Source organism: Centrocercus urophasianus, unplaced genomic scaffold (genome assembly GCF_019232065.1).
Source record: "Centrocercus urophasianus isolate 14NV4802_14NV808 unplaced genomic scaffold, USGS_Curo_1.0 seq_13, whole genome shotgun sequence".
In the NCBI taxonomy this organism is placed as follows: Eukaryota; Metazoa; Chordata; class Aves; order Galliformes; family Phasianidae; genus Centrocercus; species Centrocercus urophasianus.
In genome coordinates this window covers 16,768,877-16,786,022 of record NW_024884475.1, presented here as the reverse complement: position 1 = coordinate 16,786,022, position 17,146 = coordinate 16,768,877, and the positions used below count along the sequence as shown (strand labels likewise).

At 38.0% G+C, this 17,146-nt stretch overlaps 1 protein-coding gene across 3 annotated transcripts in view; it reads left to right on the top strand.

The window, feature by feature from the left end:
- Positions 1-17,146, top strand: part of CCDC149 (coiled-coil domain containing 149) — a 52,001-nt gene that overhangs the window by 16,924 nt on the left and 17,931 nt on the right. For all 3 annotated transcript variants that reach the window (XM_042812426.1, XM_042812424.1, XM_042812427.1), the window contains exons 4-9: positions 3,343-3,450; positions 8,841-8,957; positions 10,438-10,610; positions 12,064-12,136; positions 13,766-13,850; positions 15,001-15,145. In XM_042812426.1, coding sequence (XP_042668360.1) covers positions 3,343-3,450; positions 8,841-8,957; positions 10,438-10,610; positions 12,064-12,136; positions 13,766-13,850; positions 15,001-15,145 — 701 coding nt within the window. The remainder of the gene's footprint in view (positions 1-3,342; positions 3,451-8,840; positions 8,958-10,437; positions 10,611-12,063; positions 12,137-13,765; positions 13,851-15,000; positions 15,146-17,146) is intronic.

Genomic DNA, 17,146 nt, shown 5'->3' with positions numbered 1-17,146 from the left:
TGCTGGAACGGGCTGTCCGGAGAGACTGTGAATGCCCCATCCCTGGAGGGGTTTAATGCCAGATTGGGTGGGACCCTGGGCAATCTGATCTAGTACATGATCTAGCAGCTTGTGGCAGGGGGATTGGAATTTGATGATCCTTCCACACAAGCCATTCCATGCAAGTCCCTTCCACGCAAGCCATTCCATGATTCTCTTCCTTTAACCACAACACATAAATCTATCCACATCATTCAAAGACACAGCTTTGAGTAGCGTGAGTGAAAGAAGTGAAATCTCTGGCAGTTTACAGGATTCTTTTTAAGTTTTTGCTTAGCATCAAACTGTTGAAGAAACTGACAGTAGGGAAGCTGAATTTGACTAATTTTCTGAGAGTTCTGTTATGCAGGTAAATGAAACAAACTTTAGCTTCCCTGCTAAAGTAACTTGTCTTGAATTTCTAAGTGAATTCTGTGTGTGTTCTATGAATATTGAGAAGAAGTTGCCAGTTGGAAAAATGAATCACCTTTCTCCTTCCTTGGACTACTATTTCTCCCTTTTCTTCATAAAATATATTCTTAGAGGTCCTCCATTGTTAATTTTATCATCTTTCAACCATATGGTATGTTCTCTTCTGTGTGCCAAAGTACTGGTACCAAGTCCAGGTGTTGTTCAAAGTATCTTCTTGGCTGGCTCTCTTGAAGCCCAGCAGAGCACCTGAAAATCAAATAATTCTCCTTCTACCCACATTTAATGGAGCTTTAATGAGTTCTTGCCAAAACCTTTAAAACAGGGAACAATCTAAATTACATGTTGTATGGTACCTCTAAGCCAGGGAAATGAGTAATTGCTAGAGACTGCTCCTGTGACATAGCTCAGTTGTTTTAGTCTAACACCAGTATAATAGAAGGTTTGCATTAAGAAACAGGTCTATACTTAGCTCATTGTAATGCTCTTAGTATGCTTAAATGAAGCTGTTTTATTTTGGTGTCTAAAATTCTTCGTTTACAGTTTCTTCCAAAATACCTGTCTCAAGTAGAAAGGTTTTTGTCATGTTAAGTCATTTATATGGCTGAAAAATAAAATTCAGCATACAGTCATGCTGCAAAAGAAATGGTTTTAGGGGAAAGAAATCTGAGCAGGAAGATTTAGTATAAGCATGGTAATGCATTTCCTGGACTTACTGGAAGCTGGGTCCTGACTACTGACTGCTAGAATCCTGGTGTTGTAGCCATAAGGACAGATTAGCGAGACTGAGGTCCTCCCTGGTGTTGAAATAGCTGTTGCAGTGTCAGGAGTTGTTCAGACTCGTCATAAAAAGGGACTTTATAGATAGAATTTTCTTTTTTCAGGGAGATTTGTGCAAATAGTGTTCCTTTCAACTGGTTCACTTTACTGATTGGATTCAGTTGATTAAAAATCATCTGAGCATAAGCTGTGGGTACTTCAGATTAAATACAATTTCATAGAAGCATGGGGTTTTTGTTTTATTTCTTCTAAGCAGCCATTAAGAAATACCTATCAGAACCATTGACTGAATGCGATCTGAAGCCCCTTGGTTCATTCAGTACATAAATGACTTTTACTCATTTGTTTAACACATAGGAAAAAAAAAATACCAAAGCATATTTGAGGAGCATTTATGTTCCTTAAGTGATTGTTGTCTTGAAAATAAAATGATGAGTAGGTAATATTGGCCCTGCAGATGGATATTTACAGTTTTCTCACATTATTTTATTTGCAGACTTTAGGCTTATCAGTAATTTTAAAAATGCTTTAATCTATTCCAGAATTGTGGAAAAGTTACTCTCTTCTGAACCTTTGGTCTCAGAGGAACAGAAGGGTCGAAATGATAGCAGTGAATCAGGCTTGAATCATTGAATCTAGTAGGAGATATCACTATCTTGAGTTATTTTTCCTGTTCAAAAGTTAGAAGGTGTTGCTATTTTAGGCCAGCTGGAGTTTGGAGCCAGCTTCCTTGTATGCCATCGTACAAAAGTCCTGGTTTAATAGTCTAATCCTGGAAATATCAGATGCATGCATAGCTATATTCGTGTTAGTAGTTGACTTAAATATAAAACAGGAGGTGTGGAAATAGCATTTAGTAAACAGAGAGATTGCAGGGGTGGCAACTGTGTTGGTTCAATAGATTAGAGGTTTTAAAGGGAAAGACCAATAGACTTCCTATGAGACTGCCTAGTAATGAAACTGTCAAGGTAAAAAAGCAGGACCAAAAAATAAAGAGATATAATAATAGAGAAATGAGGGAATAAAAAGGGCAACAAGTAAGGATGCTAAAACTGAACTTAAATATTCAGAGAGAACAAGGAACAGTCATTTGATGCACTGACCTCAAATCCAGAGACTCTGTATAGGGCTAATTTAGAAATGTTGCCTCAGAGAAGCTGAAAATTCTCATTCCATTTCTTTTTATATCCTTCAGATCTATGACAATAGATGACATACCTAGCTGGCATAGGGGATGTCTTTAAAGGCTGTGTATTAGCTGCTATGATTATAATGCTCTTAGAAGAGATGTCATTTTGATAGACTTTCCCTGTGTAAAGTCAATATTTGTGTATTTCTGAGTTATTTTTAGGCAAAAAATTTGTTGGTAGTATTCGCTCCTTTTCAGATATCTTAGGAAAGAAGAATATTGCTTGTTTTTTGGTTAGTGATCAAGCAGATGGAATTGGGAAATTATATACCAGATTGCTCACCTTAACGTGCATGATGGGCTTTTGACTTATTTGGGAAGCTTCCCTGCCTCCAGGTGAATTCATCTCTACCTTTCATTTCTGCTCTTTATGAAGTCTCTATGCTAACTAAGACCACGAATCAGGCCATGTCTGAAGTTTTGTGCCATTAGGTATCTGTGGTGCAGTTCCATACAGGAGCAGTGACTCTGAATGGCTCTGCCTTATTGAATAGGAATCTGCTTTAAAGACTATTAAAGAACATAATTAGATCATAATTATTTCTCAGCTATGCCATTTGTCTAATTGCATGTAAGTTTAAAACTATAATTTTGGCAACTTTCTATAAATACTGTCAAAGTACTCTATGTTTTCCTCTTGGTGCCAGCCAAGATGCCAGAACTAGTGTAAATATTTTCATTTTATTTTGTTTGGGTTTTGTGTGCTGTTCTGGAAAAGCGAATGTGTGCATGCTGTATGTGTTTTCTGCTATGAAAGATGAAGGAACCCTGGTGACTCTCCAATGAAGCATGAAGTCTGAATACCAATAACTATAAAAGTAAAGATTGTTGGCAGATAAGGGCTAAACCTAGTGTTTCTTTGCAATTACCACTTGCACTTATCTCCATAGGCACTAACTTTTGACTGATACTTGCTTTTTTTCTAGGCAAATCTTACTCAACTGCTGAGTGAGGCTCAAGATCAAAATAAACATCTTGGAGAAGAGATTAGGGAGCTTCAGCAGAGACTCGGGGAAGTACAAGGGGACAATAAGGTATTATAAACTTAATTTATCACTAAATTGACTGGAATATGTAAACAGGACTGGAGTTTTGCATTAGCTTCTTAGGAAAACAAAGAACTAAATCAAAACAATGGGTTACAGAACTTCTAGAACATTTGGACATATGCTCAATAAATGCTCAGTACAGTCAAACAAAAGAAGTCTATATAAGAGAGCAGTAAATGCAGCTCATTAGATATTTTGATTTACTGCTTTTACTCACTTGTCCTTAATTATAAATATTGCACCCAGCCTTGCTTTAATAATCTCAGGGTTATTTTTTTTAATATATTTTATTAGTGATATTTCCTCTTACATGCATAAGCATTTCATCTTCAGCATGTGATATTTTTCACTGCAATGAAAATGGAAGATATTAGTAGATGATAAAACCAGGAAGGCATATTTTTCCCTACAAAAATATGGAGCAGGTCATTAAAAAAATGTATATTTAGCTTAGTGCAACGCTCTCGTCCTGTTACATAACTAATTTATTTTATTGCTAAATTTAGCAAGTTATGTGGAACATTGCTCAAAATCTGCCATTTGGTATTAATCAAACTCCTGTTGTCTCTGTTAATTGAAATATTTAAACTCATGCCAAATGTGTGTAACATTCACAGCTGGAGCATATGCAGAAGTACCTTCAGAGATCAAACTAGTGAAAGGTTGAATTTGAGACCAGTTGAGTCAGTTCGCAAGTAAAAAGTGAAACATGGAATGATAACTTTCTCTTCAAATACCACTTTAAAGTTACAGGATATAAAAAAGTGAATAAGAGCTCTTTTCTTTCAATTGATCAGGCTAGTTTTGTTCTTTCCATTTTATTTTATTTCAAACCTAAGTATTTTATGATAAAGCAGCTTTATGCATTGCTTGTCACAAAGATCTTTAGAAATGCGAACGGAGTTGTTGAAATGGCCATATGAGGCCTGAATTTGTCCCGTGCACAACATTCAGTGTAACTTGCTCAGGTCTTCAAAGGATTCCCCGGGTATTTTTTGTTCGTCTACTGTTTGAATTACACTGCAGCATTAAAAGCAGTGCCAGTTCTGCAGAACCAGTACAGCCTTTGCCATGCCAGTCCTGAATTGGTAACAAGTGTTTGTTAATCCAGACAGAACACAAAGGTAGTACAATTAAAGCATACTTAAATATCAAGGTTATGTACTTATTCCAACTCCTTCTAAATACATGATGTTGGTAATACAGAATCTACTTCTTTGTGCTTGAAGTGGCTTTGTTCAAACATGCCTTACAAATTAATGTGATAGTAGCTGGTTGTCATTCTGATATCTGTATTGTCAGAGTGAATTTAAATGCATGACTCTCATAAGGAATGGAATACAAAAAGGGTCATTCTGCCCACTGTGGCCCTGTTCAAAATGTGCAAAATAGTGCATCACTAAATAAAGTGGGGTGGGGAGCAGTGGTCAGGAATTACAGCAGACAGGGATTAATTTAGACTGGGATTTTCATTTTTGGAACACATTCTTTACTTTACTAGTAAATGAGAAATAGAGCTTATTTTGAAGGCAGGTTACACATTGTGAAGTGCCTAAAAAAAAACCAACATTGCCATCTCTCTGAGGGGTTTAATGCTTCCCTCCTATGTCAGATTTTTCTCTCTTCCAACTTTGGTGATAACATTCTACACTTGTTCCTGAAGCCATTCTGTTTTGCTCATCAGTTCTCCTGTACTGGCAGTTGGGTTACTTCAGGCACTAAAGTCCAAATAATACATGGTATATAAAAAAACCAAAGAACTATAATAATTTGCTTGTTCTTACATTCTTCCTCTGCATTCTTCTCTCTGCTTTTCCAAAGTGAGGGAGGGCACCCTGCCCAGCTGGTCTACGTCAACCTTACTTCTGGCAAGAGATGAACAAACAGCTGCTTTTGCAGCAAGTGAAGCTGCTTATGGATGAACAATTCTGCCTATGTCTGAGCAGGGGTGACTCATGCAGGCTTTGTCACTGAATGGCAAGAGCTTTGTAGGGCTAAAAAAGAAAGAAAAATCTTTAAATATCGCACATTAGCCCTATTGATAAAGAAATGTTTTGATGGCTTGACTTGTTTTTAACTGCTTTCATGTTTGCTGCTAGTTGGGTACAGTTACTGGGATTAGCAAGAAGACCTTACAGTGATTGCATTTTACCTTTTTTTTCTAACCACGTTAAATATGTTAACAGGCAATGACAAAGTACTTGAATTTGACTTAAGTAGACTAGGGTTTTTTTTCATTTATTTTCAACCAGAATCAAATAGGCAGAAATAAAATTTCTTTAGGCAGTCTCTGGAAGGGTTTGTTGCTGCAGTTTCAGAAATACAGCAGCAGTCAGACTGCAGCACTCCAGCAGCAGATATCTAGGACTGTTTATTTTTATGATTGATCACAATCTTTTATCAGCTCTGACACATGAAAACTATTCCATGTTTGTGATACAGTTCTTTGTAAGTCCTTTTCCTTTCTAACATTCTGACAGCAATACTTGGAGAACAATTACTGAAACTTGGAGTGAGCGTAGCTAGGAGATCTCATTCTTTCTCATAAGTAGAGGGAAATGGAAGGCACGAGAGAAACTGGAGGCTTCTGGAAGACTAGATGACTCAGTTGTCTTCCTACCCACGCAAAGAAATGTAGGCTGTGGAGGGCAGTGCTAAGTGAAAGGAAGCTGCATGGGAAACAATAGCTGTGGTATTACTGACAGTTTGTTATTGTAAGGCAGCAGTGGTGCAGAATGTTAATTGTGGTGCATCTGTTTTGGCAGAAATGGGACTTAATGTTGCAAGTTTGCATAGTCCTCATCTACTTCTTGAGATTTTATAGGCAACTTAGGAAAGATAATGGCTGTCAGTGACTGTAGCTAAACATGATGGTTTCTGCCTTCTGCGAAGAACTTACTGTCTGTGCTTATTTTCCCTTCTTCCTTTGCATGTTTTGTAGATAACCAGGGACATAAAACTTTGGCACAGACATTATCTTTTGTCTCTAGCTGGCACAGCAGCTCTTGCAGTGAAACCTCTGAGGCATTGTGTTAGTGCTGCTACTTTATGAATAGCTATTTTAGCTGACACTGATCAGGAGAGAAGTGTAATATTTAAGCAGTACAGACTGGTGGCTTGCAGCATCAGAGTGTTTGGGTTAACAACACGTTGGTTCTTAACGAACAGGAGCTATCTCTGGTGAGGAGCTGTTAACTCCATTCTGTTCTGTTGTGAATGCTGTTTGCAGGTTCCTGAGGGGCAGCATTAACCTGTTCTGTGTCTGCAAAATGAACTTGAGTGATTCTTTACTCAGTGATTTCTGAATGATAGAAATAAAAATACAGCAGCCAGAGGACAAGTGTATAAAAATTGTAATAAAGCACTAAAATATGAAATAAACTCTTAACCCCCTGGCATTAGTATCTGTTTGGGTCACAGAGTTTTAAGTGGGAATTTTACAGCAGGTAGTGCTGCCTTGTGAGACTTTTGCAGTGCAGAATTAAAGGACTTAGCCTGTTGTGCCCTGCCAGCTCTCTGATCGGCCAGCTGCCTCGGAGAAGCTCTCAGTTGTTTTATGGATTGGTGTTTTACTTTGTTTTGTCTATGTTTGTTGTACTTTTACTGATGGAATTTGGGGTTCTGAAGCATTCTTGTTGTAAGACTTCGTGCTTTTTTTTTTTCTTTTTTTTTCTTTATCTCAAACTTCTTAGTAAATAGCTTTCGTTTTACTGGCAGACTGTTCGACCTTGCGAGTACTAATTGCTCACGGATATAATTGCATCTGATGATCACCCCTCCTGTGCAGGAGGAGGGCTGCTCTTAGCGCACAGTCGCAGCCCTGATACGTTCCCAGCCTGGTGCTGCAGTGCTGCAGGCACTGAGGCCTCGGTAAACTGCAATCCTCTTCCCATTTCCAGTTGTTCTGAACAAGGTTGAGTCTTAAAATGTTACTGCATTTGTTTCTTACTACCTTTCTCGCTGATTATCTCAGAGAGGGATTATAGAAACGTAATTTATCTAACTGCATTAAATCACGTTATCAAGACTTTTGCTTATTGAGCTTTTAGTCTTTAAGAAATTATTACATAGCTTTGAGATCATTCCAGAATTTGCTAGTTGCCTTCTGGACTATTTTTTTGGTGAAGGAATTAACAGGAATGGTATCTTCTATGATCCGTTCAGCCTTTCTGACTGTGCAGTAGTTTTTTGGTGGGGAGAGGGAAATGTATTCCCCAGCATTACTTTTGGGGGCACTGCTTCTCCTGAGCAAGTGAACTGCCTATCAGATAGAGTCATACAAACTCCACTGGATTGCACTAAACTGTAGCTGAAATAAGTGGGGAAGGTGATTTTGCTAACCTGTCTTGTATCAGCAGGATTTTAATTGGCATGTTGCAGCTGCAGTGACTGGCATCCCATAAATACCAAAGACAAATTTTAATGTACCATCTCTACTTCAGAAGATTGATTTTTTTTTTTTTTTTTTTAATGTAATGATGTACATTAATTCCTTGGTACAGTCAAATACAGGGAGGCTCAGGCTAGTTATCATAGTGAGCTGCTGTGTTCTCTGTGGAGCTTCTACAAGTTAGGCCCCAGGGAGGCCACACTTTTGCCTGGCTGTGCACAGTATAAGCAACTGCAAATGCTGAATGCCTTATAGAGTCTTATTTTAATACTTGATAATTCTCAAAGGTAGTTCCTATCTGCCTCAGATATTTAATACAGCTGTGTATTAATTCAAGACAGGCTATTTTCAGCGAGGGCAAAGCTGATGAGTTCATTAGCTTCTTGCATTTCTTAGCCAAGTTGTTTGTTGTTGGCCCATTTCTTTGTTAGTTTTTAGCGTGAATTAACTTTTTTGAAATAATGAAAAAAAAAGAGCAGTAAAATTGATGAGCAGTTGTTAATGCAAATTTTGCACTAGTGTAGCACAGTGGGATTTTAAGTGGCATAGGTAAAGTGATGCTGAGAACTGCTTGGTGTCTTTTTTTCCCTTAACTAGGAAACGTACTTTCTGCTGCAGATAATTTTATGATCCAAATATGAAATTGGCTTTATGAGAATTGTCTAGAATTAATTCCTGCCACTTCTAAAAATTATTGACCACATTTTTGTGTTTATTTGGTCTTTCAGCATTTGGTTATTTGTATACTCTGCTGACTAATGTTGCAGGATGTAATGCAGCACCTCTTATGCTCGGAGAGTTTGACAGGAATTTTTTCCTGAGAACAGAATTAAGCCCTCAGCTAGAAAATTTCATCTGGTTTAAATAATACGAGCTATTTGGCTTGGAAGTGATGAAATCTAACAGCCTTACTTTCTAACCTAGAGGTACTCTCATGCTACATTCTGTGATCTCTTGCTTACGGAATACGTCTTTGTCATCACAGCTCCTTCGAATGACGATAGCAAAGCAAAGACTTGGAGATGACGAAGTTGGAGCTCGCCACTTTGCAGCACATGAACGTGAGGATCTTGTTCAACAACTGGAGAAGGCTCGAGAACAAGTAATAACAAAACAGGCACATGGTGTTGTATTTTATAGAGCTTGCCTTACTGCAAGTAAATGGCAGTTTTCCCCTGTGTTCTGAGGCTGGTACCACTATCTACTACTGCAAATAGTGGTAAAGGTGTTGGCATTTTTACTGAGGCATTTCTTACTGATTTAAGAATTGTAAAGAAAGCACTAATTTAAGCTCGTATACATGGTAAGAGTGAGTTTTCTGATCTCAGCAATTCCTTCTCGAGATTATAGATGCTCTTTTTTGTCATGTGCAGCCATCAACAGCTTGTGACAATTGAGTGTTGTCAATGAAAAAGACTTTTTAGTGAAAGCAACTAAAAATGTAGTATTCAAAATAGCATATGATAGCTGATGTATGTCCTATGAATCACATTTTCTGTAGAACATATGAGGTTGTTTCCTTTTCCTCTTGTATCTTAGCCATTCCTTCCTCCCTTTTGATAAAATATTTCATCAGGTTTCTTCTTTCTACATCAAGTTTGTATCAATATCACATACTAGGCATTATTCAGCCCATCAGGCGCTTTCCCTAAAAGTGATACATAGCTTTCTGAGCAGTTCTGGATTTTTGTTTTCTATTGATCCTGTGCTCATTCATACCAATGGCAGTTCCACCCTCAATCAGCCATTCTGTGGTCCAGGAAAAGGTGCAAATTTCTTGTTATTCTTCAGTCTACACATCAAGTGCATTACTGCCTTAGTTTACCAGGAGGACTTTTGCCTGCTCTTACTCTTCTTCCAGTATGATTCCTCCGTGATCTCTGTCCCCAGGTTCTATGTCTGTTCAGCATGTAGCCTTGTTACCTGTTTTTCTGTTGTCTTTTTCTAGTTCATCAGAGTTTTTTGATCTGCCCATGGAGTTCTCAAATCATTGCAGACTTTATTCAACATATTTTGTTTCCTCTCCTTAGAAATTTGAAGCTCTGTGTCCCTGAATGTTCTTTTAATTTCTTTTACCCTTTTGCTTAATAGCAGGGCTCACCCTGTCAATTCCATGTTGGCTTATTTTTTTTTTTACTTCTTTCAGTTCCTTTTACTCTGTGGAGCTTTATTGCTGAAAATCCTATAAGTAGTACAAATTCCCACTTACAGACTTTCTTCTATCTAATCTTCCAAATTTGCTAGTTATAATTTGTTTAAGTTCATTCTCAGAGACCTAGATGTTATATTCTAAAACTAGCTTAGTATGTTTGTAGCAAGTTTATAGTATGAATTAAGATTTCTTTTGCTGTTATGTGTTAGTCATTTTGTAAAACAGGTCTAACTGCTAAGGTTATTTAAATTCAAATGAATATAATAATAACAAAACAGAGTAAAAGTACTGGAGTTATGAGCTTTGGAAAGACTGTACAAGAATCCATCTGCAGAGATGTAGTGCTTGATTGTAGGTGCTTTCAGTTTGGTCACTGTGCACTCTTTTTTCTAGACTTCAAAACATTGATATGACTCTCCTTTCTTTTCAGATTGAGGCTCTGAGACATGATCTTCAATCTGCACTAGATGAGTTACAGGATGTTAAAGAAGAACGCTCTTTTTATCAAGATAAGTCTGATAGATTGAACCAAGAACTCAATCATGTTTTAGGAGGACACGAAAACCGTATCATTGACATAGATGCTCTCTGTATGGAGAACAGGTGAGTACATGGCACACCTCACTGTTTCCTTAGAACTAGTAGCATATTGCTTCAACAGGAGCACCAGGAAGTAAGTCACAACAAAATCTCACAGCTGAGAGATTTGGTCATTTGATTTGACTATTTTGTTTCTGCTGTAACTAACCATCAAAGAATATTGGGAAAGTTATGCTGCAGAAAATTAGTAATGCTGTTTTATTTGGCTACAAAGATGTAAGCGATATTCCCTAATATGTCTTGTCTTGGGCAAGAAAGAGAAGTGCAGACTTTTTATTCCTGTCGCTGTATGGCACTGAGAGAGTATTAAAAATCAGTGTCTTAAGGAACTCATTGTGAGTTGAAGTGGGCTAATCCTGAATTGTAAATAGGGATTTCAAGTACACTGAGTTATCATTTTTGGACATACTTTTCACCGTAAGGAGTGACTGTCAACAAGGTGTGATTTTCCAACAACACTGTACTTGTGAAGTCACCCGTGTAGATATTGTTGCCACTTCCATGGGGAAGAAAAAAAAGTTTTATGGTTTCCACAAAGGTCAACAGAAGAAGCACTGGGAAGTCATGGCAGGTACCTCCCTTAATGTCAACAGTTACCTGAAAGCGAACCATGGCTTGTAAGGTACTTCCCTTTTACTTGTACTTCAGGAAGGATAGAGTAAAACCAGATGCTTCCTCCCAGCATTTTTGTTTTGTTTTGTTTTATGTAGTCTATTAGTTCTGTGTCAGTTTAAGCCTCCTCCTTCTCTGGGTGTTGATCCCTTTTTTTTTCACTGAAATAGTTAAATTGTTACAGACCCTAATGCAAGGGTGGTTTAACTGTGAGAGGATATTACCTAAACTTTTCATGCATTAAAAAGTATTTCTTCTTGTGTGGAAACTGCTGTCTAACCAAAGTGCCTAAAAGTTGCGAGGAAGAACTAAAACTATTGTTTTAGTTTATGTACATCATCTTTTAGCTGTAAAATTTTATATTCTGTGATTACTAATGGGAAGTACCATGAATTGAGTGATAGTGCAATGCAAAAGCTCTGCATAGTTGAGTCTTGTTTTGGCATACATATGAATGTTAGGTGTTCATCTTACCGACTTTCAAGTTCAGAGAAGATGAGTAAACGTTTTCTGACTATTTCGTCTAGACATAAATATATCATTCCAGCTTCCCTTCCCAAAATCCTGAAGAACTATATAAAATGGTTGTGCAGGATGCCTGACAAATATAAGAGAAGGGCAGCCTAGTTTTCTGATGCAATTTGTTTTCTTGCCAAAATTGTTATGGGGTCAAAAACAGTAAGATCTTGTTATTTTGTCCCTCAGAAAGCTGTAAAGGGAAAAGCATTCTCAGTAGCTAAAGGAGGAGTCATTCCAAGTAGTAAAGAGGAATATTTGAGGCAACAGTGAAGGTAATGTTGTATGAAAGATCTCCTTTTTTTTTCTTTTTTTTCTTTTTTTCCAGGTACCTCCAAGAGAGATTAAAGCAAATTCAAGAGGAAGTGAACCTTCTTAAATCTAATATTACTAAATATAAGGTAAAATCCTCTCAATGTATCTATCATCTAATCTGCGCTTTGGTGTTTGTGAAGATTGTTGTTCATTCTCAAGTTTGTATGTATTTAAATAAAATTATGCCTGCAAAGAAAAATCCCCCATGAGCATTCTGACAATATTAGCATGTATGTATTGTGCATGCTCAGTAATCTTCCTTTTATAGGCTTTTTCAGCCAGACTAGTACAAAAGTGGTACCCATTAGGGGTACATGGAAAAGAGAATGAAGTGACCTTTTTAAGTTCTGTGGCACCTCTTGGGGAGGGTGTATGGGAACTGTTGAGTCACAGCCTTGAACCACTGATCAGCTGAGGCAAGGACTGAGCCATAGGAGCATAGGCAAAGACAATTCAGCTGTGTGACTGGAAGGAGTGGAGCCTGGCCGCACCTCTCCTAGACCCCATTTAAGGGCTGACTGCCACTGGGGAAGGATCTCTTTGTGGAGATCCCTTCCTTTGAAGTTTTCTACTGCAAGCCTAGGATGTGGGTGAGCATTTCATTTTTGATTGTCTCTTTTCATCACGATAATCCTTCTAACTGTAACCCTGTAAAATACTGTCCTAATCATGCCACTCTTCTCACTGTACATTTGTTAGTCGTGCAGGAGAGTGATGAGCCTTCCAGCCTGAAGGTATCAGGTCATGCAGTGTATGGGGAATGAGTGTGTCTGTGCTCCCATCGCAAGCAGGTCTTGTCTTCCTGTTCCCTAACAGCATCACTGCTTCTTCACATACCCTAATGAGTGCTATGTCTTCATTATTACTTTGTTCCTGGGTTATAAGGTATATATTGTTTTGTATTAACCCTTCAGGACTGAACTCCAAGAGCAAAAATATTCTTGCTCTTTCCTGCATTCAAGCATTATATCATTTTCTGATGTGATTTTGGTGCACAGGAGGAGAGATCTACTTGTCATGGGACAGGATTGGGTATCTAGGACTGTCAGTAGGGCTGCTTAACCATGTGGGTTAATGTGAACCCACATGTTAACCATGTGTTTCAATGTGAAACAGCGTGCTTTTTGTGCATGAGCAAAATTCCTGAGAGTACTGTCAAGTTTGTGTCAGTATCTGTTCATGCTTATGACAGGGGTATCTCAGAGTGGATGCATCTGGTATTATGTCACAGGACAAACTGGACTCTCGTTTCTGTATCATGCTACTGTTAAGTCCTGAAAGCCAGTACATCCTCTTATAAGGCATCTAGAAGCTCTGGTAATGGGGTTTTGAGGTTTCTCCTTTGAAGCCTATCCAAAGAAATGCTGGGGAAAGACTGATTTTGTTCCCAACTGGTACTCTCTACAGAATATTACAGTATCTTCACTCTTGAATTAAAAAATGTGCTAGTCTGAAAAATGCACAAGGATAGGGGAATGGTGGAGAGACTGAAGCACTGTGATTTTAATCTGATGGAATGAGTCCTTTAACATTGCAGTTTTTCTGTAATATTCCGGGAAGATCACACGCCTGTAGGATACTGTTAGTGTAGCTTCAGGCCCTGTGAAGTTCTGAGACCCAAATCCAAAGTTTCACATTTTTACTCCTAATAGAAGGAACAGAGTAGAACTTTTGACCTGCTGTTTTACTGAATAAGACATTTGTTGTTTCCTTAGAATGCATTGGAGAGAAGAAAAAATTCGAAGACTCATAGTAGATCCAGTAGCAGTGCTCTGACTGGAGTCCTGTCTGCAAAACAAGGTATTAATAAACACAGCGTGGTGTTGCATATCTCATTGAATTCATCCCTTCTTTTTTCTCAATTTCACTAACGCTTTCCTTACCAACCAAATAAAACTATTTATTTTGTGTTTATTATAAGGTGCTAATTTTCCATAATTTTCTCATTTGACTTGATTAAAAAAAAATGTCTTTTGAGTATTACTTTCCCTTTTGTTATTCTTCTGCCATTTATTCACCCCCACCCCCCAACCAGTCAATTGGATCAAATGCATTTTTGTCTTATCTCTAAGCCTGTTTGCAACTTTAACCTTGACTTTTCTTTGACCTCACTTTTCTATTCAGTCTCTTTCCTCTGCTAACAATGGCAATCCCAATTCATAGTCCAATGAAAAATCTATTGATGGATAGAGGGGGGGCCCTAAATTAGGTTTTTTACTCCTATTTTGGGGAGGTTTTACATTCAGGTACTTTGCAAGAAGTTTTTTTTTCCCATGTTTCTTTGTGGGAAGCAAAAGGGTGAAACAAACAAACAAAAACAGCGAGCTAAATGCTAGAGAAAATTCTCAGTGCCAAACAGTATACCTTGTTAATATGTTCATACACACACAGGTAAGATAAGTATTTTTTGTTATGATAGTTAAAACTAATTTTTCCTTTTTTTGTTTTTTATGCTTCTGATCTTCTCCATGTTGACCTGTACAAATATAAACAGAGCCACTTTCTAGTTATAGAAGTTGATGACACTGGTGAACTTTGTAGTGTGGTTGAGATGTAAACAGGCTCTGTACTGCAAAGGAAATTCTTGGATGGCTGTTTTCACATGAAATGGAAATAACCTAAAGTATGTAGCCACTGAGCATCCTCTTCTCCAGGCTGAAAAATCCCAACTCCCTCGGCTGCTCCTCATAAGGCCTGTGCATCAGACCCAAAATGTTGCTGCCTGTTCTTACTCTGGCGTTTGGTGTGGATTCTGAACAGTCAGTTCAGAAAGCCACCATCTTTATGCCAGCTCTGTATTATGTTTCTGGTCTTTTGGGTTTGTTATTTAAAGGAAATTATATATATGTTCATTTAAGTAATGACAATAATCCTTTAATGCTGAGTAAATGTTTGTGTAATGTCTCTGTGCTTGAGAAGCCAAAACTCTTTTGTGTTTTTAATGTTACAGTCCAAGAGTTACTGTCTGAGGATCATGGATGTAGCCTACCAGCCACACCACAGTCCATTTCAGATCTCAAATCACTGGCCACTGCGTTGTTGGAAACAATCCATGAAAAAAACATGGTCATACAACACCAAAGGCAAACCAACAAGTAAGTGGCATTACTCTTAAGTAGAACAGAGCTTACCAAGCTATGGAAAAGTCATAGTTTTGGGAGTAGTTTCAGGGAAATGGGAAGGAATTTTCACAGAAAATTTGTTGTCATTGCAAGCAGGTGGGTGGGTACTGTGGATTTTAGAGCCAAAAATAAACTGTGTGTTTGGAGAAAATAATACAGTTTAAAGAGATCTGACTGCCACTGCTAGGCAAGGACTGATTTACAGCCCAGTTTAAAGACAGACCATAGTAAATCATTTGACTTCTTGTAATGAATTGGCATTTCTTGCTAGTCCTCTGTAGAGAGGGCTAAAGAAAAGCAGCCAGGAGGATGGACACCCTTGAAATGGAGAAGATATGATAGATCAACTGTTAAACATTGGTGGAAATAGCAAATGTTACACCTAGGAGACAGTATGAAAAGTTTTAGTGTGGCATTTGTTACAGGCAAGTAGCCTATGTGTCGTGGATGATAGCTGTTGCTCCTGTAGTTACTTGCCGGAAGTTTTAGGAGATAAACACAGTTATATTGCTACCATATGATTTCTTAAAATCTGAACTGAAGTTTCAAGGAGAATTTGTTTACCTTTAGCTGTTCTACTCAGTAGAATTTATTGTATCTTGTATAACATCTATCATGGCAGAATATAATCATTTTTGACACATTTTCTGACATTCTGATGTTATTGTCCTTAAGTAGTGTATGAAAATCAGAGCTAGGAAGTGTGCCTCAATTCTATGCTCAGGTTTTGTGTTTTTTTTCTTTAGGACTTTTTCTGTTTTTTGTGGTTTTTTTTTTTTGTTTTTTTTTTTAAGGGGGCTTTTTGCAACACTGAGTCACTACTGGTAATCAGAGATTATTCAGACTTCTCAAAAGCACATCAGGACCAGATGTCAGAAACAGGCAGCTATCTCTTGTGAAAGGAAGGAGTAGCTCTGAAATGAACTGTATTCCGCTAGAATAGATGATTCATTTTGAAAATTTGTAACTATGATACTAGGCAGACTTCACTGCATAGTTCTTAGGGATGTGGCAGCAGAAGTGGAGGAGCAGTTTATAGCCACTCTCGAATACTCTTGAGAAAGCAAATGCCTAATCAGCTGAAGGGAGACTAAAGCAGTGAGAATGTAGCCCAGCTCCAACTGATGGCTGCTCAGTCAATTCATGCTTTTAAGGCTGTTGTGAAATGCAAGGTGAGCTCCTGCACTGAACAGCATAAATGAGGAGTCTGCTTGCTCCCTCCTTGCTGCTAATGGAACAACAGAAAAAACAGTAAGAGAATAACTTCTGTTATTCCAGTCTTTGCCTTTTACTTTCTGATGCTGCATCATTTCCTGGTGCTGTAATTTGCATACTCCTGACTATAGCCATAGCAAGCTTCCTTCTTAATTTTACATCTCTTGCAGTCCTCTATGACTCTCAAATGTACTGGTGGGATGATTGCTTCACTTTCTGATAATATTATCTCTATTTTTGACTACTGTGCCTAGTTTTTTTGAGACAAGTCTTCACCAAGAGATACAATTATTTTATCTGTGTGCCCAGCTGGTATAGCCTTTGGAGTAGAGATTGGATGTGTGCACGAAAACACATTTGGAGTTGGATTTTGTGACCAACAGAAGATAAAATCTTAGAGAGTGGTGATAGTCCATCTCTTTCCCAAGGAATGAGCATGCTTAGAACTTTAGTGTGCTTTGGATGCCTTGAGAAAACAGAGTGGAAAGCCAGAAAATACTGAGCAAGTTGAGTGAAAGGCCCAGGAACATCTTGTACAGTATGCTTGTTCTTTTTTGTTCTTTTTTTTTTTTTTTTTTTTTTTTTTTTCCACCTCTGGCTTTTAGTTTCATTAAGGAAGCTTTTAAGTAACTGGGAGGAATGGGAACAACTTCACGTAGAAGCACCTGAGTCACAAAAGGGTTAAAGTGAAAGAGGGCAATGCAAGTAGGACATCAGGAAAAAAACATCCTTTGCTTCAGATGCACTAGCTTGTTGCTG